The sequence below is a fragment of the Pseudophryne corroboree genome, chromosome 7 (assembly GCF_028390025.1).
Source record: "Pseudophryne corroboree isolate aPseCor3 chromosome 7, aPseCor3.hap2, whole genome shotgun sequence".
Taxonomy (NCBI): domain Eukaryota; kingdom Metazoa; phylum Chordata; class Amphibia; order Anura; family Myobatrachidae; genus Pseudophryne; species Pseudophryne corroboree.
This window is the reverse complement of record NC_086450.1, coordinates 411366906-411392517: the sequence shown is the minus strand read 5'-3', so window position 1 is coordinate 411392517 and position 25612 is coordinate 411366906. Positions and strand designations below refer to the sequence as shown.

Here is a 25612-nt window from a genome sequence, read left to right as displayed (position 1 = left end):
GCGCTCATCTGATTGGCTGTGCGCCGTCTGTGATGTGACAGCGCATCGCAAAGCCGCTCCATTACTTTCAATGGTGGGAACTTAGCGGCTAGCGGGGGGGTCACCCGCCGGTCAGCCGCTGACCGGCGGGTGACCTCACCGCTAGCCGCTAAGTTCCCACCATTGAATATAATGGACTGGGCTGTGCGATGCGCTGTCTGCTCAGACGTACAGAGCCAATCAGATGAGCGCAACGAAGTTGCGCTTCCTGATTGGCTATAGAGACCTTTCTGTGACAGCTGTCACTGACAGGTCTCTCTGCATTCGGGGATAGGGGTCCCATGTGTCAGCATGGGACCCCTTTCAGTCCGTTTGGTCGGGTATTTGCGGTTTGTTATTTTCTACAAGTACGTGGATGTATCTCTGGACCATGGCTGAGGTGAGTATATTGATCTTTTTTTTCAGGTACCCCTGGATTCTACATGGAGAAGAGGACCGATGTCGGCGTGTGAACATAGGTAAGTATGTGTGTGTCGACGTAAGAAATAAAGTTTTACTTTCACGGTGTGTGTGTCCTGTTTTTATTTGGGTATTTTTTTTCCAGTAGTACTACAGGTACCAGCGGGCCCGTTTTTCTCCCGCATGCTGGTACTTGTGGTTCTCCAAGTACCAGCTTGCGGGGGAGGCTTGCTGGGACTTGTAGTACTACTGGAAAAAACAATATCTTTAAATTATCACAAAAGGCTATCAGCCCTCCCATCCGCAGCCCATTGGATGGGGGGGGACAGCCTCGGGCTTCACCCCTGGCCCTTGGGTGGCTGGGGGGGACCCCTTGATTGAAGGGGTCCCCACTCCCCCAGGGTACCCCGGCCAGGGGTGACTAGTTGGATATTTAATGCCACGGCCGCAGGGCACGGCATAAAAGTGACCCCCGGCTGTGGCATTATCTGTCCAGCTAGTGGAGCCCGATGCTGGTGTTAAAAATACGGGGGACCCCTACTCTTTTTGTCCCCCGTATTTTTGGCACCAGCACCAGGCGCAGAGCCCGGTGCTGGTTTTAAAAATACGGGGGATCCCCTGTCAATTTTCCCCCCGCATTTTTAGAACCAGGACCAGCTCGAAGAGCCCGAGGCTGGTTATGCTTTGGAGGGGGGACCCCACGCAATTTTTTTTTCGGATTGTACCGTTCCAGCAATAAAAAATAAAATAAAATAAAAATAATATTTTAAAAAAATTATAAATAATATTTGTGCCTCCAAAAAAAAAAAAAAAGTACCTAATCCCTTCTAATATAAATAGATCTGCTATTCCCAAAAAAAAAAAACACAAAAAAAACCATGTTTAAATTTTTTTTATTTGTTTTCACCCTCCAAAGTGTGGCGGATTGAAAATGACGAATTTGCTGTCTAAAAGCACTGCTGTCGAATTTCCAAACTTGAATTGAATATGCTTTGGTCGAATTGCAGCACTTATATCATTGCAGAAAAGTCGAATTTGCAAAAATTCGAATTTCAAAAAGTCGAATTTTGAAAGTCCGTTTTTTGGTCGGAAAGCACTGAATTGCATAGGCGAATTTTTTTTTTGGTCGAAAATGACCCGAAATTCGACAATTTCGGGAATTCGACCGCAATTGCATATACCCCAATATGTCTACATGCACTAATCCTATTAAGATGCATTTCAAATTGCTCCGCCGCTTGTATCTTACTCTCTTTAAACTTCATAAAATGTGGTCGTCCTGTTAGAAATTTTGCTGGAAGCAATGCTCGGAGGAAAGAACCCTTTTCCAGGAGTTTTGGGATTGTCCAGCCCTTCGAGGCTTCTGGGTAGAAGTATTTGATTAACTGTCTAAAGTACTTCAGACAATTGTAAACCTGCATCCGGTGTTTGCTTTATTGAATTGGTGCCCTCATTTATTCCTAAACATGACCGTTACTTGACTGGAGAAATTTTCCTAGCTGCCAGGGCCTCAATAGTCCAAATGTGGAAATCTCCTAACCTGTGTTAGTATGTGTATTTTTCTTAAAATATCAATAAAAACATTGCTGTTAAAAAAAGAAAAAGAAAAAAATCGCCTTTTCCTTTAAAGATTATAATGTTATTCGTGAAAGCTGTTGTCAGTACAAATGTAATAAACATTCAGCTCTTACAAGATTCAAAGTCATTTTGTTTTCCTTGACTGGAGGTCCTAGCAAGTGAACTCTCTAGAGGTGACCCCAGACCGGAGTATGATCGCAGCTGCTGGTGAGCTGTCCTATATATTTCTTAGCTCATTTTATGTAAATTCCATTCATTCTGTGCTTTGCGCCATTTAACTTAATAATCAGTTAACCAGATAAAACCTGATACCACATTTTCCAACTTCTCAGCAATAGAGAAGCTAGTGACAACCGCTGCCTGATTTGTATGTAATCCCGCCTCCTTAGTGTAAATACTGAGTTCCCCTTAGTATAGTTAGTGAGGATCCATAATTGACTATAAGGGTTCGGTATGATATCCCGGGATACTGAATGTCCGTATACCAACATCGGCATTCCGAGCGGTAGAATGCCGGCAGGGGGGCAAGTGCGACGAAGCCCCTGGCGGGCTCGCTGTGTTTGCCACACTGTGTGCTCGGTGGCTACGCTCACCACAGGTTCTATTATCCCTCTATGGGTGTCGTGGACACCCATAGAGGGATAATCGCCTACCTCGCCGGTATACTGGCGGCAATATGGTGCCTCTCATCGAGATCCCGGCGTCAGTATTGCGACAGCCGGGATCCCGATAAGCGGTATGCTAACCGCATACTGACCATAATGTGCACTAATAATGTATTATGCAGCACTATCACAGCATCACAGAACTTTTCCATATGTTCCAGGATTTAATATTTTGTGTAAATGCCAAAATCAACATAAAGTAAATCTGAGCAATTTCCCCAAATCCTAGTATTTATTATCCAGGAGAAAGCACAACAAAGTCAGGAAGTGGGAATATATAATTTAGATGCTTGTAAAATAAAATGAAACTCAGAAGTTTCTACCCAGCTGTTATCTCACCAGTACTTTTATATGTATCAATCATTCCACCTCCTATGAAAAGTGTGGTAGTGTTATGCAAATGCAGAAGCAGTTGTGTTCTCCCTGCTCTTACAGTCTATGGGGGTAATTTCACTTTCACAGACAAGCGGGACGCCCAGCACAGGGATAGTCCGCCCCGCATGTCTGGCTTTCCCCCCATCGCCAGGTACAAAACCATTGCACGGCAGCAAAGTACAGTTACTTAGGATGATGGCTGTTTTCTATAATAACTTCTCAAACGCCACCCACATCTTTATTTTCATTATCATCCATCTGGGGGACGCTGCGCACTTACACTTGGGGGTTAGAGTGTGTGAGTATGGAGTTTGGCACAAGCTATGAAAAGAACTAACTCCTCCCCCTCTAACCCCTCCCATCAACCCCCTGTTTACAGGAAGTACTCCTCAGTTTTAGTTTTGTGCCTTGGAGTGAAGGCACACTATTCTTTTGCTCCTAGCTTTTAGTTAGGTTTTATTTCTAATTGTTTTTTCTCTGACGTCCTAAGTGGATGCTGGGGACTCCGTCAGGACCATGGGGAATAGCGGCTCCGCAGGAGACAGGGCACAAAATTAAAAGTTTGACCACTAGGTGGTGTGTACTGGCTCCTCCCCCTATGACCCTCCTCCAAGCCTCAGTTAGGTTTTTGTGCCCGTCCGAGCAGGGTGCAATCTAGGTGGCTCTCCTAAAGAGCTGCTTAGAAAAAGTTTGTTAGGTTTTTTATTTTCAGTGAGTCCTGCTGGCAACAGGCTCACTGCAACGAGGGACTTAGGGGAGAAGAAGTGAACTCACCTGCGTGCAGGATGGATTGGCTTCTTAGGCTACTGGACACTAGCTCCAGAGGGACGATCACAGGTACAGCCTGGATGGGTCACCGGAGCCGCGCCGCCGACCCCCTTGCAGATGCCGAAGAGAGTAGAGGTCCAGAAACCGGCGGCTGAAGACTTCTCAGTCTTCATGAGGTAGCGCACAGCACTGCAGCTGTGCGCCATTGCTCTCGGCACACTTCACACCAACGGTCACTGAGGGTGCAGGGCGCTGGGGGGGGCGCCCTGGGCAGCAATGAAAGTACCTATTCTGGCTAAAAATACATCACATATAGCCCCTGTGGCTATATGGATGTATTTAACCCCTGCCAGGTTGTCAGAAAAACGGGAGAAGAAGCCCGCCGAAAAGGGGGCGGGGCCTATTCTCCTCAGCACACAGCGCCATTTTCCTACACAGCTCCGCTGCTAGGAAGGCTCCCAGGCTCTCCCCTGCACTGCACTACAGAAACAGGGTAAAAACAGAGAGGGGGGGGCACTTATTTGGCGATATTAATAATATTTAAGCTGCTATAAGGGGAACACACTTATTTAAGGTTGTCCCTATATATTTATAGCGCTTGGGTGTGTGCTGGCAAACTCTCCCTCTGTCTCCCCAAAGGGCTAGTGGGGTCCTGTCTTCTATCAGAGCATTCCCTGTGTGTCTGCTGTGTGTCGGTACGTGTGTGTCGACATGTATGAGGACGATGTTGGCGTGGAGGCGGAGCAATTGCCTGTAATGGTGATGTCACCCCCTAGGGAGTCGACACCGGAATGGATGGCTTTGTTTATGGAATTACGTGATAGTGTCAGCACGCTGCAAAAGTCGGTTGACGACATGAGACGGCCGGCAAACCAGTTAGTACCTGTCCAGGCGTCTCAAACACCGTCAGGGGCTGTAAAACGCCCTTTACCTCAGTCGGTCGACACAGACACCGACACGGACACCGAATCTAGTGTCGACGGTGAAGAAACAAACGTATTTTCTCTAACGTCCTAGTGGATGCTGGGGACTCCGTCAGGACCATGGGGATTAGCGGCTCCGCAGGAGACAGGGCACAAAAATAAAGCTTTAGGATCAGGTGGTGTGCACTGGCTCCTCCCCCTATGACCCTCCTCCAAGCCTCAGTTAGGTTTTTGTGCCCGTCCGAGCAGGGTGCAATCTAGGTGGCTCTCCTAAAGAGCTGCTTAGAAAAAGTTTTTTATTTTCAGTGAGTCCTGCTGGCAACAGGCTCACTGCATCGAGGGACTTAGGGGAGAGAAGTCAACTCACCTGCGTGCAGGATGGATTGGCTTCTTAGGCTACTGGACACCATTAGCTCCAGAGGGATCGAACACAGGCCCAGCTATGGAGTCCGGTCCCGGAGCCGCGCCGCCGACCCCCCTTGCAGATGCCGAAGATGGAAGAGGTCCAGAAGCAGGCGGCAGAAGACTTTTCAGTCTTCCTGAGGTAGCGCACAGCACTGCAGCTGTGCGCCATTGTTGTCAGCACACTTCACACAGCGGTCACGGAGGGTGCAGGGCGCTGGGGGGGCGCCCTGGGCAGCAATGTATAATACCTTTTTATGGCTAAAAAATACATCACATATAGCCCTTGAGGCTATATGGATGTATTTAACCCCTGCCAGATCTCACAAACTCCGGAGAAGAGCCCGCCGTAATAGGGGGCGGGGCTTATTCTCCTCAGCACACAGCGCCATTTTCCTGCTCAGCTCCGCTGTGAGGAAGGCTCCCAGGACTCTCCCCTGCACTGCACTACAGAAACAGGGTAAAACAGAGAGGGGGGGCACTTTTTTGGGCGATATTACTATATTTAAGCTGCTATAAGGATACAACACTTATATAGGGTTGTTCCCATATATATTATAGCGCTTGGGTGTGTGCTGGCAAACTCTCCCTCTGTCTCCCCAAAGGGCTAGTGGGGTCCTGTCTTCAATAGAGCATTCCCTGTGTGTCTGCTGTGTGTCGGTACGTGTGTGTCGACATGTATGAGGACGATGTTGGTGTGGAGGCAGAGCAATTGCCGGTAATGGTGATGTCACCCCCCAGGGAGTCGACACCGGAATGGATGGCTTTGTTTATGGAATTACGTGATAATGTCAGCACATTACAAAAATCAGTTGACGACATGAGACGGCCGGAAAACCAGTTAGTACCTGCCCAGGCGTCTCAGACACCGTCAGGGGCTGTAAAACGCCCTTTACCTCAGTCGGTCGACACAGACCCAGACACGGACACTGAATCTAGTGTCGACGGTGAAGAAACAAACGTATTTTCCAGTAGGGCCACACGTTATATGATCACGGCAATGAAGGAGGCTTTGCATATCTCTGATACTACAAGTACCACAAAAAGGGGTATTATGTGGGGGGTGAAAAAACTACCTGTAGTTTTTCCTGAATCAGAGGAATTGAATGATGTATGTGATGAAGCGTGGGTTAACCCAGATAGAAAAGTGCTAATTTCAAAAAAGTTATTGGCATTATACCCTTTCCCGCCAGAGGTTAGGGCGCGCTGGGAAACACCCCCTAAGGTGGATAAGGCGCTCACACGCTTATCAAAACAAGTGGCGTTACCGTCTCCTGATACGGCCGCCCTCAAGGATCCAGCTGATAGGAGGCTGGAAACTACCCTAAAAAGTATATACACACATACTGGTGTTATACTGCGACCAGCCATCGCCTCAGCCTGGATGTGCAGTGCTGGGGTGGTCTGGTCGGATTCCCTGACTGAAAATATTGATACCCTGGATAGGGACAGTATTTTACAGACTTTAGAGCAATTAAAGGATGCTTTTCTTTATATGCGAGATGCTCAGAGGGATATTTGCACTCTGGCATCGAGAGTAAGTGCGATGTCCATATCTGCCAGAAGAAGTTTATGGACACGACAGTGGTCAGGTGATGCGGATTCCAAACGGCATATGGAAGTATTGCCGTATAAAGGGGAGGAATTATTTGGCGTCGGTCTATCGGATTTGGTGGCCACGGCAACTGCCGGGAAATCCACCTTTTTACCTCAGACCCCCTCCCAACAGAAAAAGACACCGTCTTTTCAGCCGCAGTCCTTTCGGTCCTATAAGAAGCGGGCAAAAGGACAGTCATATCTGCCCCGAGGCAGAGGAAAGGGTAAGAGAGGGCAGCAAGCAGCTCCTTCCCAGGAACAGAAGCCCTCCGCGGGTTCTGCAAAGCCCTCAGCATGACGCTGGGGCTTTACAAGCGGACTCAGGAACGGTGGGGGGTCGACTCAAGAATTTCAGCGCGCAGTGGGCTTGCTCACAGGTGGACCCCTGGATCCTGCAGGTAGTATCTCAGGGTTACAGGTTGGAATTCGAGAAGTCTCCCCCTCGCCGGTTCCTAAAGTCTGCTTTGCCAACGTCTCCCTCAGACAGGGCGACGGTATTGGAAGCCATTCACAAGCTGTTTTCTCAGCAGGTGATAGTCAAGGTACCCCTCCTACAACAGGAAAAGGGGTATTACTCCACGCTATTTGTGGTACCGAAGCCGGACGGCTCGGTAAGACCTATTCTAAATCTGAAATCTTTGAACCTGTACATACAAAAATTCAAGTTCAAGATGGAATCACTCAGAGCAGTGATAGCGAATCTGGAAGAAGGGGACTTTATGGTGTCCCTGGACATAAAAGATGCTTACCTGCATGTCCCAATTTGCCCTTCACATCAAGGGTACCTCAGGTTCGTGGTGCAAAACTGTCATTATCAGTTTCAGACGCTGCCGTTTGGATTGTCCACGGCACCTCGGGTCTTTACCAAGGTAATGGCCGAAATGATGATTCTTCTGCGAAGAAGAGGCGTATTAATTATCCCTTACTTGGACGATCTCCTGATAAGGGCAAGGTCCAGAGAACAGCTGGAGGACGGAGTAGCACTAACCCAAGTAGTGCTGCAACAACACGGGTGGATTCTGAATTTTCCAAAATCTCAGTTGACCCCGACAACACGTCTGCTGTTCCTGGGAATGATTCTGGACACGGTTCAGAAAAAGGTGTTTCTTCCGGAGGAGAAAGCCAAGGAGTTATCCAAACTTGTCAGGAACCTCCTAAAACCAGGAAAAGTGTCTGTGCATCAATGCACAAGAGTCCTGGGAAAGATGGTGGCTTCTTACGAAGCAATCCCATTCGGCAGATTCCACGCACGAACTTTTCAGTGGGATCTGCTGGACAAATGGTCCGGATCGCATCTGCAGATGCATCAGCGGATAACCTTATCGCCACGGACAAGGGTGTCTCTTCTGGGGTGGTTGCAGAGTGCTCATCTGTTAGAAGGCCGCAGATTCGGCATACAGGACTGGGTCCTGGTGACCACGGATGCCAGTCTGAGAGGCTGGGGAGCGGTCACACAGGGAAGAAACTTCCAGGGAGTATGGTCAAGCCTGGAGATGTCTCTTCACATAAATATACTGGAGCTAAGAGCGATTTACAATGCTCTAAGCCTGGCAAAACCCCTGCTTCAGGGTCAGCCGGTGTTGATCCAATCGGACAACATCACGGCAGTCGCCCACGTAAACAGACAGGGCGGCACAAGAAGCAGGAGAGCAATGGCAGAAACTGCAAGGATTCTTCGCTGGGCGGAAGATCATGTGATAGCACTGTCAGCAGTGTTCATTCCGGGAGTGGACAACTGGGAAGCAGACTTCCTCAGCAGACACGATCTACACCCGGGAGAGTGGGGACTTCATCCAGAAGTCTTCCACATGATTGTGAACCGTTGGGAAAAACCAAAGGTGGATATGATGGCGTCTCGCCTCAACAAAAAACTGGACAGGTATTGCGCCAGGTCAAGAGACCCTCAGGCAATAGCTGTGGACGCTCTGGTAACACCGTGGGTGTTCCAGTCAGTGTATGTGTTTCCTCCTCTGCCTCTCATACCCAAAGTACTGAGAATTATACGGCAAAGGGGAGTAAGAACGATACTCGTGGCTCCGGATTGGCCAAGAAGAACTTGGTACCCGGAACTTCAGGAGATGCTCACGGAAAATCCGTGGCCTCTACCTCTAAGACGGGACCTGATTCAGCAGGGACCGTGTCTATTCCAAGACTTACCGCGGCTGCGTTTGACGGCGTGGCGGTTGAACGCCGAATTCTAAGGGAAAAAGGCATTCCAGAAGAGGTCATTCCTACACTGGTTAAAGCCAGGAAGGAGGTGACTGCACAACATTATCACCGCATTTGGAGAAAATATGTTGCGTGGTGTGAGGCCAGGAAGGCCCCCACGGAGGAATTTCAATTGGGTCGATTCCTACATTTCCTGCAAACAGGATTGTCTATGGGCCTCAAGTTGGGGTCCATTAAGGTTCAAATTTCGGCCCTGTCGATTTTCTTCCAGAAAGAATTGGCTTCAGTTCCTGAAGTCCAGACTTTTGTAAAAGGAGTACTACATATACAGCCCCCGGTTGTGCCCCCAGTGGCTCCGTGGGACCTTAATGTAGTTTTGGATTTTCTCAAATCCCATTGGTTTGAGCCACTCAAATCGGCGGATTTGAAATATCTTACATGGAAAGTAACCATGCTACTGGCCCTGGCTTCAGCCAGGAGAGTGTCAGAATTGGCGGCTTTATCGTATAAAAGCCCATATCTGATTTTCCATTCGGACAGGGCAGAACTGCGGACGCGTCCTCATTTTCTGCCTAAGGTGGTGTCAGCGTTTCACCTGAACCAGCCTATTGTGGTGCCTGCGGCTACTAGCGATTTGGAGGATTCCAAGTTGCTGGACGTTGTCAGGGCATTGAAAATATATATTTCAAGGACGGCTGGAGTCAGAAAATCTGACTCGCTGTTTATACTGTATGCACCCAACAAGCTGGGTGCTCCTGCTTCTAAGCAGACGATTGCTCGTTGGATTTGTAGCACAATTCAACTTGCACATTCTGTGGCAGGCCTGCCACAGCCTAAATCTGTCAAGGCCCATTCCACAAGGAAGGTGGGCTCATCCTGGGCGGCTGCCCGAGGGGTCTCGGCATTACAACTCTGCCGAGCAGCTACGTGGTCGGGGGAGAACACGTTTGTAAAATTCTACAAATTTGATACCCTGGCTAAAGAGGACCTGGAGTTCTCTCATTCGGTGCTGCAGAGTCATCCGCACTCTCCCGCCCGTTTGGGAGCTTTGGTATAATCCCCATGGTCCTGACGGAGTCCCCAGCATCCACTAGGACGTTAGAGAAAATAAGATTTTACTTACCGATAAATCTATTTCTCGTAGTCCGTAGTGGATGCTGGGCGCCCATCCCAAGTGCGGATTGTCTGCAATACTTGTACATAGTTATTGTTACAAAAAAATCGGGTTGTTCTTGTTGTGAGCCGTCTGTTCAGAGGCTCCTACGTTGTCATACTGTTAACTGGGTTCAGATCACAAGTTGTACGGTGTGATTGGTGTGGCTGGTATGAGTCTTACCCGGGATTCAAAATCCTTCCTTATTGTGTACGCTCGTCCGGGCACAGTATCCTAACTGAGGCTTGGAGGAGGGTCATAGGGGGAGGAGCCAGTGCACACCACCTGATCCTAAAGCTTTATTTTTGTGCCCTGTCTCCTGCGGAGCCGCTAATCCCCATGGTCCTGACGGAGTCCCCAGCATCCACTACGGACTACGAGAAATAGATTTATCGGTAAGTAAAATCTTATTTTCCAGTAGGGCCACACGTTATATGATCACGGCAATGAAGGAGGCTTTGCATATCTCTGATACTGCAAGTACCACAAAAAGGGGTATTATGTGGGGTGTGAAAAAACTACCTGTAGTTTTTCCTGAATCAGAGGAATTGAATACCCCCGATAGAAAACTGCTAATTTCAAAGAAGTTATTGGCGTTATACCCTTTCCCGCCAGAGGTTAGGGCGCGCTGGGAAACACCCCCTAGGGTAGATAAGGCGCTCACACGCTTATCAAAACAAGTGGCGTTACCGTCTCCAGAAACGGCCGCCCTCAAGGACCCAGCTGATAGGAGGCTGGAGAATACACTAAAAAGTATATACACACATACTGGTGTTATACTGCGACCAGCAATCGCCTCAGCCTGGATGTGCAGTGCTGGGGTGGCTTGGTCGGAATCACTGACTGAAAATATTGATACCCTGGATAGGGACAATATTTTATTGACTATAGAGCATTTAAAGGATGCATTTCTTTATATGCGTGATGCACAGAGGGATATTTGCACTCTGGCATCAAGAGTAAGTGCGATGTCCATATCTGCCAGATGAAGTTTATGGACGCGACAGTGGTCAGGTGATGCGGATTCCAAACGGCATATGGAAGTATTGCCGTATAAAGGGGTGGAATTATTTGGGGTCGGTTTATCGGATTTGGTGGCCACGGCAACAGCCGGGAAATCCACCTTTTTACCTCAGGTCACCTCCCAGCAGAAAAAGACGCAGTCTTTTCAGCCGCAGTCCTTTCATTCCTATAAGAACAAGCGGGCAAAAGGACATTCATATCTGCCCCGAGGCAAAGGAAAGGGTAAGAGACTGCAGCAAGCAGCTCCCTCTCAGGAGCAGAAGCCCTCCCCGGCTTCTGCAAAGGCCTCAGCATGACGCTGGGACCTTACAAGCGGACTCAGGGGCGGTGGGGGGTCGCCTCAAGAATTTCAGCGCACAGTGGGCTCACTCGCAGGTGGACCCCTGGATCCTGCAGGTAGTATCTCAGGGTTACAGGTTGGAATTCGAGACGTCTCCCCCTCGCCGGTTCCTAAAGTCTGCTTTGCCAACGTCTCCCTCCGACAGGGCGACGGTATTGGAAGCCATTCACAAGCTGTATTCTCAGCAGGTGATAGTCAAGGTACCCCTTTTACAACAGGGAAAGGGGTATTACTCCACGCTATTTGTGGTACCGAAGCCGGACGGCTCGGTAAGACCTATTCTAAATCTGAAATCTCTGAACCTGTACATACAAAAATTCAAGTTCAAGATGGAGTCACTCAGAGCAGTGATAGCGAATCTGGAAGAAGGGGACTTTATGGTGTCCTTGGACATCAAGGATGCTTACCTCCATGTCCCAATTTGCCCTTCACACCAAGGGTACCTCAGGTTCGTGGTACAAAACTGTCATTATCAGTTTCAGACGCTGCCGTTTGGATTGTCCACGGCACCCCGGGTCTTTACCAAGGTAATGGCCGAAATGATGATCCTTCTTCGAAGAAAAGGCGTATTAATTATCCCTTACTTGGACGATCTCCTGATAAGGGCAAGGTCCAGAGAACAGCTGGAGGTCGGAGTAGCACTAACTCAAGTAGTGCTCCAACAGCACGGGTGGATTCTGAATTTTCCAAAATCCCAACTGATCCCGACGACACGTTTGCTGTTCCTAGGGATGATTCTGGACACTGTTCAGAAAAAGGTGTTTCTTCCGGAGGAGAAAGCCAGGGAGTTATCCGAACTCGTCAGGAACCTCCTAAAACCAGGAAAAGTGTCTGTGCATCAATGCACAAGAGTCCTGGGAAAGATGGTGGCTTCTTACGAAGCAATCCCATTCGGCAGATTCCACGCACGAACTTTTCAGTGGGATCTGCTGGACAAATGGTCCGGATCGCATCTGCAGATGCATCAGCGGATAACCTTATCGCCACGGACAAGGGTGTCTCTTCTGGGGTGGTTGCAGAGTGCTCATCTGTTAGAGGGCCGCAGATTCGGCATACAGAACTGGGTCCTAGTGACCACGGATGCCAGCCTGAGAGGCTGGGGAGCGGTCACACAGGGAAGAAACTTCCAGGGCGTGTGGTCAAGCCTGGAGACGTCTCTTCACATAAATATACTGGAACTAAGAGCAATCTACAATGCTCTAAGCCTGGCAAAACCTCTGCTTCAGGGTCAGCCGGTGTTGATCCAGTCGGACAACATCACGGCAGTCGCCCACGTAAACAGACAGGGCGGCACAAGAAGCAGGAGGGCAATGGCAGAAGCTGCAAGGATTCTTCGCTGGGCGGAAAATCATGTGATAGCACTGTCAGCAGTGTTCATCCCGGGAGTGGACAACTGGGAAGCAGATTTCCTCAGCAGACACGATCTTCACCCGGGAGAGTGGGGACTTCATCCAGAAGTCTTCCACATGATTGTGGTCCGTTGGGAAAGACCAATGGTGGACATGATGGCGTCCCACCTCAACAAAAAACTGGACAGGTATTGCGCCAGGTCAAGAGACCCTCAGGCAATAGCTGTGGACGCTCTGGTAACACCATGGGTGTACCAGTCAGTGTATGTGTTCCCTCCTCTGCCTCTCATACCCAAGGTACTGAGAATTATACGGCAAAGGGGAGTAAGAACGATACTCGTGGCTCCGGATTGGCCAAGAAGGACTTGGTACCCGGAACTTCAGGAGATGCTCACGGAAGATCCGTGGCCTCTATCTCTAAGAAGGGACCTGCTTCAGCAGGGACCTTGTCTATTCCAAGACTTACCGCGGCTGCGTTTGACGGCATGGCGGTTGAACGCCGGATTCTAAAGGAAAAAGGCATTCCAGAGGAAGTCATCCCTACCCTGATTAAAGCCAGGAAGGAAGTGACTGCACAACATTATCACCGCATTTGGAGAAAATATGTTGCGTGGTGTGAGGCCAGGAAGGCCCCCACGGAGGAATTTCAACTGGGTCGATTCCTACATTTCCTGCAAACAGGATTGTCTATGGGCCTCAAATTGGGGTCCATTAAGGTTCAAATTTCGGCCCTGTCGATTTTCTTCCAGAAAGAATTGGCTTCAGTTCCTGAAGTCCAAACTTTTGTCAAAGGAGTACTACATATACAGCCCCCGGTTGTGCCTCCAGTGGCACCGTGGGATCTCAATGTAGTTTTGGATTTTCTCAAATCCCATTGGTTTGAGCCACTCAAATCGGTGGATTTGAAATATCTTACATGGAAAGTAACCATGCTACTGGCCCTGGCTTCGGCCAGGAGAGTGTCAGAATTGGCGGCTTTATCGTACAAAAGCCCATATCTGATTTTCCATTCGGACAGGGCAGAACTGCGGACGCGTCCTCAGTTTCTCCCTAAGGTGGTGTCAGCGTTTCACCTGAACCAGCCTATTGTGGTGCCTGCGGCTACTAGCGATTTGGAGGACTCCAAGTTGCTGGATGTTGTCAGAGCATTAAAAATATATATTTCAAGGACGGCTGGAGTCAGGAAGTCTGACTCGCTGTTTATACTGTATGCACCCAACAAGCTGGGTGCTCCTGCGTCTAAGCAGACGATTGCTCGTAGGATTTGTAGCACAATTCAACTTGCGCATTCTGTGGCAGGCCTGCCACAGCCTAAATCTGTCAATGCCCACTCTACAAGGAAGGTGGGCTCCTCTTGGGCGGCTGCCCGAGGGGTCTCGGCATTACAACTCTGCCGAGCAGCTACGTGGTCAGGGGAGAACACGTTTGTAAAATTCTACAAATTTGATACCCTGGCTAAGGAGGACCTGGAGTTCTCTCATTCGGTGCTGCAGAGTCATCCGCACTCTCCCGCCCGTTTGGGAGCTTTGGTATAATCCCCATGGTCCTGACGGAGTCCCCAGCATCCACTTAGGACGTCAGAGAAAATAAGAATTTACTCACCGGTAATTCTATTTCTCGTAGTCCGTAGTGGATGCTGGGCGCCCATCCCAAGTGCGGATTGTCTGCAATAATTGTACATAGTTATTGTTACAAAAATCGGGTTATTATTGTTGGGAGCCATCGTTTCAGAGGCTCTTTTCGGTTATCATACTGTTAACTGGGTTCAGATCACAAGTTGTACGGTGTGATTGGTGTGGCTGGTATGAGTCTTACCCGGGATTCAAAATCCTTCCTTATTGTGTACGCTCGTCCGGGCACAGTATCCTAACTGAGGCTTGGAGGAGGGTCATAGGGGGAGGAGCCAGTACACACCACCTAGTGGTCAAACTTTTAATTTTGTGCCCTGTCTCCTGCGGAGCCGCTATTCCCCATGGTCCTGACGGAGTCCCCAGCATCCACTACGGACTACGAGAAATAAAATTACCGGTGAGTAAATTCTTAATTTTTCATACGTCCTAGAGGATGCTGGGGTCACATCAAGAACCATGGGGTATAGATGGGATCCGCAGGAGACATGGGCACTTTAAGACTTTGAAAGGGGTGTGAACTGGTTCCTCCCTCTATGCCCCTCCTCCAGATCTCAGTTTTAGGAATGTGCCCAGGCAGACTGGATGCACTCTGAGGAGCTCTACTGAGTTTCTCTGAAAAGACTTTGTTAGGTTTTTTATTTTCAGGGAATACTTCTGGCAACAGTCTCCCTGCTTCGTGGGACTTAGGGGAGAGAAGTCAGGCCTACTTCTGTGAGTTTCAAGGCTCTGCTTCTTTGGCTACAGGACACCATCAGCTCCTGAGGGTTTGATCACTAGGTACGCCAAGGGGCTCATTCCCAGAGCCAGCCGTCACCCCCCTTGCAGAGCCAGAAGTCAGAAGACAGGTGAGTAGAAGAAAAAAAGAAGACTTCAGTGACGGCTTTGAGGTACCGCATAGCGATCGCGCTGCGCGCCATGCACCCACACACAGCGGCACTACAGGGTGCAGGGGGCGCCCTGGGCAGCATATCTAACCTCCATAACGGACTGGCAAGAGTGGACACAGTGCCAGGGCACTGTCAGGACCCCCGTCATTATAAATGTATTTTTAAAAAGAGCGGGTCTGAAGCGCGCCATTACGGGGGCGGAGCTTAGCCCACACAGCCCGGCGCCATTTTCTCTTCACAAGGCTGCAGAGACGCTGGTCCTTCCTCACACTGCTCCATAAGTATCAGGGTGAAAAACGGGGAAGGGGGGGGGGGGGCACAGCTATTTTGGTGCATTATTGATAAATTATAAAAGCGCTGCAGGTCTGGGGCATTTCTGTGGTGTTTCAGACCGGATTGGGCGCTGGGGTGTGAGCTGGCAATAACTCCCTCTGTGTCCCTCTGACAGGCTTTACTGTGGGTCTGTCCCCTTTAGGCCAGTGTGTCTGCGTGTGTTGGGTGCACGTGTGTCGACATGTCTGAGGCGGAGGGCTCTTCCCAGGAGGAGACTATGTCAGGGACACAAACGGCTGTGAGAGTGACCCTGTCGGCACCGCCGACACCTGACTGGGTGAATGTTTTGAATGCTCTGAATGCTAATGTGGCTCTGATAAATAAGAGATTGGATAAATCTGAGTCTCAGAACCAGGCATGGAAGAAATCTGTAGAGGGTGTGTTGTTGCAAGTCCAGACCCCCTCGGGGTCGCAAAAAACGTTCATTTGCCCAGCTGGCAGACACGGATACCGACACAGACACTGACTCAAGTGTCGACTATAGTGATGCCAGATTAGATCCCAAACTGGCAAAGAGCATTCAGTACATGATTGTGGCAATAAAAGACGTATTACATATCACTGAGGACCCTACTGTTCCCGATACTAGGGCCTGTATGTATAAAAGAAAGAAACCTGAGGTAACATTTCCTCCCTCTCATGAACTGAACACACTTTGTGAAAAAGTTTGGGAAAATCCTGACAAAAAGTTTCAGATTCCCAAAAGGATTCCAGTGGCTTATCCGTTTCCCTCTGGAGATAGGGAAAAATGGGAGTCACCCCCCATTGTGGACAAAGCTCTTTCACGCCTGTCCAAAAAGGTGGCTCTTCCGTCCCCTGACACGGCAGCCCTAAAGGATCCTGTGGATCGTAGGCAGGAAAATACATTAAAATCCATTTATGTCACCACAGGTACACTACTCAGACCAGACATTGCATCTGCGTGGGTGAGTAGTGCTATCGAAAAATGGGCAGATAACTTTTCATCTGAAATAGATACCCTGGATAGGGATAGTATTCTTTTGACACTGGGTTATATCAGGGACGCTGCAGTCTACCTAAAGGAAGCTGCGAGGGATATTGGCCTCTTGGGGTCATGGGCCAATGCCATGGCAGTCTCAGCTAGGAGAGCATTGTGGATTCATCAATGGAATGCTGATGCTGACTCTAAGAAAGCTATGGAGTCTCTACCGTATAAGGGTGGTGTATTGTTTGATGACGGCCTCGCTGATTTGGTATCTACGGCTACCATGGGTAAGTCGTCATTTTTACCTTATGTGCCTGCACCACAAGAGAAAGCACACCACTACCAAATGCAGTCCTTTCGGCCCAATAAATACAGAAAGGGCCGAGGGTCTTCCTTCCTTGCTACTAGAGGAAAGGGAAAAGGTAAACGATCACCGGCTGTGGCCGTTTCCTCCCCGGCTTCTGCCAAGTCCACCGCATGACGCTGGGGCTCCTCTGCGGGGTCCGCACCGGTGGGGGCACGTCTCAAACTCTTCAGTCCATTCTGGGCTCGTTCGGCCCTGGACCCATTGGTTTTAGTAATAGTGTCCCAGGGGTACAAACTGGAGTTTCAAGACGTTCCCCCTCACCGTTTTTTCAAATCGGCCTTACCAGCTTCTCTTCCGGACAGGGAGGTGGTATGCGCCGCAATACAAACATTGTGTCACAATCAAGTCATTGTCAGGGTTCCCCCGTCGCAACAGGGAGAAGGCTTTTATTCGAGCCTGTCTGTGGTCCAGAGGTCAGACGGCTCAGTCAGACCAATCCTGAACCTCAAATCCCTCAATTTCTACCTAAGAAAATTCAAATTCAAGATGGAATCTCTCCGGGCAGTGATCTCCAGTCTGGAGGAGGGGGATTTTATGGTGTCGGTAGACATAAAGGATGCCTACTTACATGTTCCCATTTATCCTCCACATCAGGCTTACCGGAGGTTTGCAGTTCAGTATTGTCAGTACCAATTTCAGACATTTACGTTTGGTCTGTCCACGGCTCCGAGGGTTTTCACCAAAGTAATGGCCGAAATGATGGTTCTCTTGCGCAAACAAGGAGTCACAATTATCCCGTACTTGGACGATCTCCTGATAAAGGCGAGATCCAGGGACCAATTACTGCAGAACATTACGCTCTCCCTGACAATTCTGCAGCAACATGGTTGGCTCCTAAACTTGCCAAATCACAGTTGGTTCCGACGAGACGGCTGTCATTTTTGGGAATGATTCTGGACACAGAATTACAGAGAGTTTTTCTTCCAGTGGAAAAGGCTCTGGAAGTTCAGACCCTGGTCAAACAAATTCTGAAACCAGCAAGAGTATCGATCCATCAATGCACTCAGTTGCTGGGGAAGATGGTAGCGGCCTACGAGGCCATTCAGTTTGGCAGATTTCATGCCAGAGTGTTTCAGTGGGACCTGTTGGACAAGTGGTCCGGGTCCCATCTACACATGCACCGCAGGATAACCCTGTCTTCCAAGACCAGAATCTCACTCCTGTGGTGGCTGCACAGCTCTCACCTCCTAGAGGGACGCAGGTTCGGGATCCAGGACTGGATCTTAGTGACCACGGATACGAGTCTCCGAGGCTGGGGAGCAGTCACACAGGGGGAAAGCTTCCAGGGAAGATGGTCAAGCCAGGAAATGTGTCTACACATAAACGTTCTGGAATTAAGGGCCATTCACAACGGCCTGCTGCAAGCGGAACATCTTCGCAATCGGCCCGTCTTGATTCAGTCGGACAACATAACAGCAGTAGCGTACATAAACCGCCAGGGCGGAACAAAGAGCAGAGCGGCAATGGCAGAGGCCACAAAGGTTCTCCGTTGGGCGGAAAGGCATGCAAGCGCTCTGTCAGCGATCTTCATTCCAGGAGTGGACAACTGGGAAGCAGACTTCCACAGCAGACACGATCTCCATCCAGGAGAGTGGGGTCTTCATCAAGAGGTCTTTGCAGAAGTGACAAGTCTTTCGGGAATTCCTCAAATAGACATGATGGCGTCTCGCCTCAACAAGAAACTTCAGAGATATTGTTCCAGGTCCAGAGACCCTCAAGCAATAGCAGTGGACGCCCTAGTGACACAGTGGGTGTTTCAGTCGGTGTACGTCTTCCCTCCGCTTCCACTCATTCCAAAAGTGATAAAGATCATAAGAAGAACAAAGGTTCAAGCAATCCTCATTGTTCGAGCTTGGCTAAGGAGGGCTTGGTATCCAGATATTCAGGAATTACTCATAGGAGATCCCTGGCCTCTTCCTCAGAGGGAGGATCTGTTACAGCAGGGGCCGTGCGTGTTCCAAGACTTACCGCGACTTCGTTTGACGGCTTGGAGGTTGAACGCCGGATCCTAGCCCGAAAGGGTATTCTCAAGGAAGTCATCCCCACTCTTATTCAGGCCAGAAAAGGGGTAACGTCTAAACATTACCACCGTATTTGGAGGAAATACATGTCTTGGTGTGAATCCAAGAAGGCTCCTTCGAAAGAATTTCAGTTAGGACGTTTTCTCCATTTTCTACAAGCCGATGTGGATGCGGGCCTAAAGTTGGGCTCCATTAAAGTGCAAATTTCAGCTTTATTGGTTTTCTTCCAAAGACAATTGACCTCCCTTCCAGAAGTTCAGACTTTCGTGAAGTGCGTGTTGCACATCCAACCTCCCTTTGTGCCCCCTGTGGCACCGTGGGATCTTAACGTGGTGTTGCAATTCCTTCAATCTCATTGGTTTGAACCGTTACAGAAGGTAGAGTTGAAATTCCTCACCTGGAAATGGTCATGCTGTTGGCCTTGGCATCCGCAAGGCGAGTGTCTGAATTGGCGGCCTTGTCTCACAAGAGCCCTTATTTGATATTCCATGAATATAGAGCAGAGTTGAGGACTCGTCAGCAGTTTCTGCCGAAAGTGGTTTCATCGTTCCACTTGAACCAACGCCTTGCCGGAATCAAAGTTTCTCAACGTAATCAGAGCTTTAAAGATTTATGTCGCCAGAACGGCTCAGTTTAGGAAAACGGAGGCTCTGTTTGTCCTGTATGCTCACAACAAAATTGGGGCGCCTGCTTCCAAGCAGACTATTGCACGCTGGATCTGTAATACGATTCAGCATGCTCATTCTACGGCTGGATTGCCGTTACCAAAATCGGTGAAGGCCCATTCTACCAGAAAGGTGGGCCCGTCCTAGGCGGCTGCCCGGGAGGTCTCGGCATTACAACTTTGCCGAGCGGCTACTTGGTCAGGTTCAAACACCTTTGCGAAGTTCTACAAGTTTGATACCCTGGCTGAGGAGGACCTCATGTTTGGTCAATCGGTGCTGCAGAGTCATCCGCACTCTCCCGCCCGTTTTAGAGCTTTGGTATAAACCCCATGGTTCTTGATGTGACCCCAGCATCCTCTAGGACATATGAGAAAATAGGATTTTAATACCCACCGGTAAATCCCTTTCTCTTAGTCCGTAGAGGATGCTGGGCGCCCGTCCCAGTGCGTACTGTATCTGCAGTTTTTTGTTACGTTTTAACACAAGTTGTGTTACGTTTAGTCAGCCTGTTGCTGACGTTGTTCATGCCGTCGCTTTGCGTTATGTTAAATGCCATGTTGTACGGCGTGCTTGAGGTGTGAGCTGGTATGTATCTCACCTTAGTTTAACAATAAATCCTTTTCCTTGAAATGGCCATCTCCCTGGGCACAGTTCCTATAACTGGAGTCTGGAGGAGGGGCATAGAGGGAGGAGCCAGTTCACATCCCTTTGAAAGTCTTAAAGTGCCCATGTCTCCTGCGGATCCCGTCTATATCCCATGGTTCTTGATGTGACCCCAGCATCCTCTACGGACTAAGAGAAAAGGATTTACCGGTAGGTATTAAAATCCTATTATTGTTTGGTGTTTAGTCCCTAATGTTAGCGACAAACACATCCAGAGTGAGAATAGTTAGGATAGAGGAGCTTCTGTGAGCTCTATTTCTCACTCTGCACTGCCTAAGGGGAGTCACTACACCGCTGAGGTCCCTGGGTCTCTCCCTTCCGGGCTCACAGAATCCGAGGAGGCACTGGGTCAGGTAGGATCAGCCTACTGAGGTAGTTCTGGGCTGTGACCCTTCTCATACTAGCATATGACAGTCCCTCAGAGTGAGTCCCCCATGCTGTGTGTCTGCTGGCTGTATGTCTCTTGTGCCCTGGCTGGGTCACTGTAAGGGATGTATGATGGCTGAGGGGTGGCAGCGCTGACTCCTGGGACCATCGGTGGCCAGGGGACACTGAGGGCAGTATTATAAAGTGCCTCAGGTCCCGGGAAGGAGCCATTTTGTGCAGCTTCTTGCTGCATACTAAGTCCCTGTCTCTGTATTTCTTCAGCCATGAGGCTGTGGCTCAGCACACTAGTGCAAGAGTCCAATATGTATAGAGACCTAAGTTCTAGCCCAACTCTGGACAGAAACATTGTTATTAACTTTTCTCTTACGTCCTAGAGGATGCTGGGGACTCCGTAAGGACCATGGGGTATAGACGGGCTCCGCAGGAGACATGGGCACCTAAAAGAACTTTCTAGTATGGTGTGCACTGGCTCCTCCCTCTATGTCCCTCCTCCAGACCTCAGTTAGATCTTGTGCCCAGAGGAGATAAGGTGCATTACAGGGAGCTCTCCTGAGTTTTCTGTAAAAATAATTTTGTTAGGTTTTTTATTTTCAGGGAGCTCTGCTGGCAACAGACTCCCTGCATCGTGGGACTGAGGGGAGAGAAGCAGACCCACTTCTTAAGAGTTAAGGGCTCTGCTTCTTAGGCTACTGGACACCATTAGCTCCAGAGGGTGTCGGAACACAGGTCTCACCTTGGGGTTCGTCCCGGAGCCGCGCCGCCATCCTCCTCACAGATGCCGGAAAAAAGAAGCCGGGTGAGTATGAAAGACATATGAAGACGTCAGGCTGCAGAAGACTTCAGATCTTCATGAGGTAAGCGCGCAGCAGGTAGCTGCGCGCCATTGCTCCCACATTTACACACATGGCACTGATGGGTGCAGGGCGCAGGGGGGGGCGCCCTGGGCAGTAATAAACCTCGCTTTTTGGCAAGAAGCATGTAGTTAGGCTGCGGGGCAGTAAACTACGAATCCCTGCCATTTTTTTTCAAAATCTCGAGCGGGACCGAAGCCCGCCGCGTGAGGGGGCGGAACTTGATCCCTCAGCACTAACCAGCGCCATTTTCTCCACAGAGGCTTCAGAGAACGCTGGCTCCCCGGACTCTCCCCTGCTGAGCATCAGAGGGCTGAAAAAAAGAGAGGGGGGCACATATTTAAGGCGCAGTGAGTGGGGAAATCTGTATACATTTATATGTAAAAGCGCTATCTGGGTTTTTTTTCCCTGGGTCAGTTGGCGCTGGTGTGTGCTGGCATACTCTCTCTCTGTCTCTCCAAAGGGCCTTCTTTAGGGAATTGTCCCCTTATAGTTATATCCCAGTGTGTGTGGGGTGTCGGTACGTGTGTCGGCATGTCTGAAATGGAAGGCTTATCCAAAGAGGAGGGGGAACAGATGAGTGGTGTGTCTCAGTCGGCGGTGCCGACTCAGGATTGGATGGATATGTGGCATATGTTAAATGCTAGTGTAGCTTCACTGCATAAAAGACTGGACAAAGCAGAGTCCAGAGCGTACAGATTGTACCGACTCACAGGACCCGTCGGGGTCTCAGAAACGTCCCTTCTCACAAATAAGGGACACAGATACCGACACGGACTCTGATTCCAGTGTCGACTATGATGAAGCAAGGTTGCACCCCAGGGTGACAAAAAGTATTCAGTGCATGATTATTGCAATTAAAGATGTGTTACATATCACTGATGAGCCCTCGGTGCCCGACACGAGGATACACATGTTTAAGGGAAAGAAACAGGTTATAAACTTTACTCCTTCCCATGAAATTAATGAGTTATGTGAAAAAGCTTGGGAAACTCCAGATAAGAAACTGCAGATTCCCAAAAGGGTTCTTATGGCGTACCCTTTCCCTACACAGGACAGGGTACGTTGGGAATCCTCTCCCACAGTGGACAAAGCCTTAACACGTCTTTCCAAGAAGGATACAATTTTGTTAACATTAGCTCATATTAAGGACGCAGTCTTATATATGAGGGACGCTCAAAGAGACATTGGTTTACTGGGTTCAAGAGCCAATGCTATGGCTATTTCGGCAAGAAGAGCCTTGTGGATCCGCCAATGGACGGGGGAGGCAGACTCAAAAAGGCATATGGAGGTTTTACCTTACAAAGGTGATGTATTGTTTGGGGACGGCCTTGCGGACCTGATCTCTACAGCTACCGCGGGTAAGTCGACCTTTTTACCTTTTGTTCCCCAACAGCAAAAGAAACCCCCACAATATCAGATGCAGTCCTTTCGGTCGCATAGATCCAGAAGAGGTCGGGGCTCCTCTTTCCTCACCAGAGGTAAGGGTAGAGGCAAGAGGACACCTGCTGCGGCTGGTTCCCAAGAGCAGAAGTCCTCCCCGGCTTCCGCTAAGTCCACCGCATGACGCTGGGGCTCCCCTGCGGGAGTCCGCTCAGGTGGGGGCACGCCTTCGACTATTCAGCCAAGTCTGGGTTCAGTCAGACGTGGACCCTTGGGTGATAGAAATAGTCTCCCAGGGCTACAAGCTGGAATTCAAAGAGGTGCCCCCGCGCCGATTTTTCAAGTCGGCCTTACCAGCTTCTACTCCAGAGCGGGAAGTAGTGCTAGCTGCAATTCAAATGCTGTGTCAACAGCGAGTGATTATCAGGGTTCCCCTGAGCCAACAGGGAAAAGGGTATTATTCAACCCTATTTGTGGTCCCGAAGCCGGATGGTTCGGTCAGGCCCATTTTAAACCTAAAATCCCTAAACCTGTACCTGAAAAGATTCAAATTCAAGATGGAATCGCTCCGAGCGGTGATAGCCTGCCTGGAAGGGGGGGATTTTATGGTGTCACTGGACATAAAGGATGCTTACCTTCATGTCCCCATATATCCCTCTCATCAGGAGTACCTGAGATTTGCGGTACAGGATTGTCATTACCAATTTCAGACGTTGCCGTTTGGGCTATCCACGGCCCCGAGGATTTTCACCAAGATAATGGCGGAAATGATGGTGATCCTGCGCAAGCGAGGAGTCCCAATTATCCCATACTTGGACGATCTCCTGATAAAAGCGAGATCAAGAGAGCAATTACTGGAGAACGTGTCACTCTCTCAGAGAGTGCTTCAGCAACATGGGTGGATTCTCAATCTACCAAAGTCACAGTTGGTTCCGACAACTCGACTAGCCTTCCTTGGCATGATACTGGACACGGAACAAAAGAAAGTTTTCCTCCCGTTGGAAAAAGTCCAGGACCTCCAGAACATGGTCCGAGAACTACTGTAGCCGAAAAAAGTGTCAGCTCATCAATGCACTCGGGTTCTGGGGAAAATGGTGGCAACTTACGAGGCCATTCCCTTCGGCAGGTTCCATGCAAGGACGTTATCAATGGGATCTTCTGGACAAATGGTCCGGGTCCCATCTACAATTACATCAAAAAATAACACTGTCCCCCAGGGCCAGGGTGTCTCTTCTATGGTGGCTGCAAAGTGCTCACCTTCTAGAGGGTCGCAGGTTCGGCATTCAGGACTGGATCCTGGTAACCACGGACGCGAGCCTCCGAGGATGGGGAGCAGTCACCCAAGGAAGAAATTCTCAGGGACTATGGTCAGACCAGGAGTCCTGTCTACACATCAACGTGTTGGAGCTAAGGGCCATATACAACGGCCTTCGACAAGCGGAGATTCTTCTTCGCAACCTACCGGTTCTGATTCAATCAGACAATGTCACAGCAGTAGCTCATGTGAACCGCCAAGGCGGGACAAGAAGCAGAGTCGCGATGGCGGAAGCCACCAGGATTTTTCGCTGGGCGGAAAATCACGTAAGCGCTCTGTCAGCTGTCTTCATTCCGGGAGTGGACAACTGGGAAGCAGACTTCCTCAGCAGACACTATCTCCATCCAGGAGAGTGGGGACTTCATCAAGAAGTCTTTGCAGAGATAACGGATCTCTGGGGAGTTCCTCAAATAGACATGATGGCGTCACGCCTCAACAAGAAGCTTCGGAGGTATTGTGTAAGGTCCCGGGACCCTCAGGCAATAGCAGTAGACGCTCTGGTAACACCATGGGTATTCAAGTCTGTCTACGTGTTTCCTCCTCTTCCTCTCATCACAAAAGTGTTGAGGATCATAAATTGAAAAAGAGTACAAACAATACTGATTGTTCCAGACTGGCCTCGAAGGGCCTAGTACTCAGATCTTCAGGAAATGCTCACGGAAGATCCCTGGCCTCTTCCTCTAAGGGGAGACCTGTTACAGCAGGGGCCCTGCATGTTCCAAGACTTACCGCGGTTACGTTTGACGGCATGGCGGTTGAACGCCGGATCCTAGCGGAGAAGGGTATTCCGGAGGAGGTCATACCTACTCTAATAAAGGCTAGGAAGGAGGTGACGGCGAAACATTATCACCGTATCTGGCGGAAATATGTCTCTTGGTGTGAAACCAAGAATGCTCCTACGGAAGATTTCCATCTGGGTCGTTTTCTCCACTTCCTACAGACAGGAGTTGATATGGGCCTGAAGTTAGGCTCTGTTAAATTACAGATTTCGGCCTTGTCAATATTCTTTCAGAAGGAATTGGCTTCTCTTCCAGAATTCCAGACTTTTGTAAAAGGAGTACTACACATCCAGCCTCCTTTTGTGCCCCCAGTGGCACCATGGGACCTGAACGTGGTGTTGCAGTTCCTTAAATCACACTGGTTTGATCCCCTTAAAACGGTGGAGTTGAAATTTCTCACCGGGAAGGTGGTCATGTTGTTGGCCTTGGCATCTGCGAGGCGTGTGTCAGAATTGGCGGCCTTGTCTTACAAGAGCCCTTACTTGATTTTTCACGTAGATAGAGCGGAATTGAGGACTCGTCCTCAATTTTTACCTAAGGTGGTGTCTTCTATTCATATGAACCAACCTATTGTGGTACCTGTGGCTACGAGTGACTTGGAGGAT

The 25612-nt window shown here is 49.5% G+C and overlaps 1 protein-coding gene across 1 annotated transcript in view; it reads left to right on the top strand.

Annotated features, from left to right (window-relative positions):
- MLST8 (MTOR associated protein, LST8 homolog) overlaps positions 1–25612 on the top strand; it is a 79758-nt gene that overhangs the window by 11876 nt on the left and 42270 nt on the right. The window contains exon 3 of the mRNA XM_063934705.1: positions 2172–2223. Coding sequence (XP_063790775.1) covers positions 2172–2223 — 52 coding nt within the window. The remainder of the gene's footprint in view (positions 1–2171; positions 2224–25612) is intronic.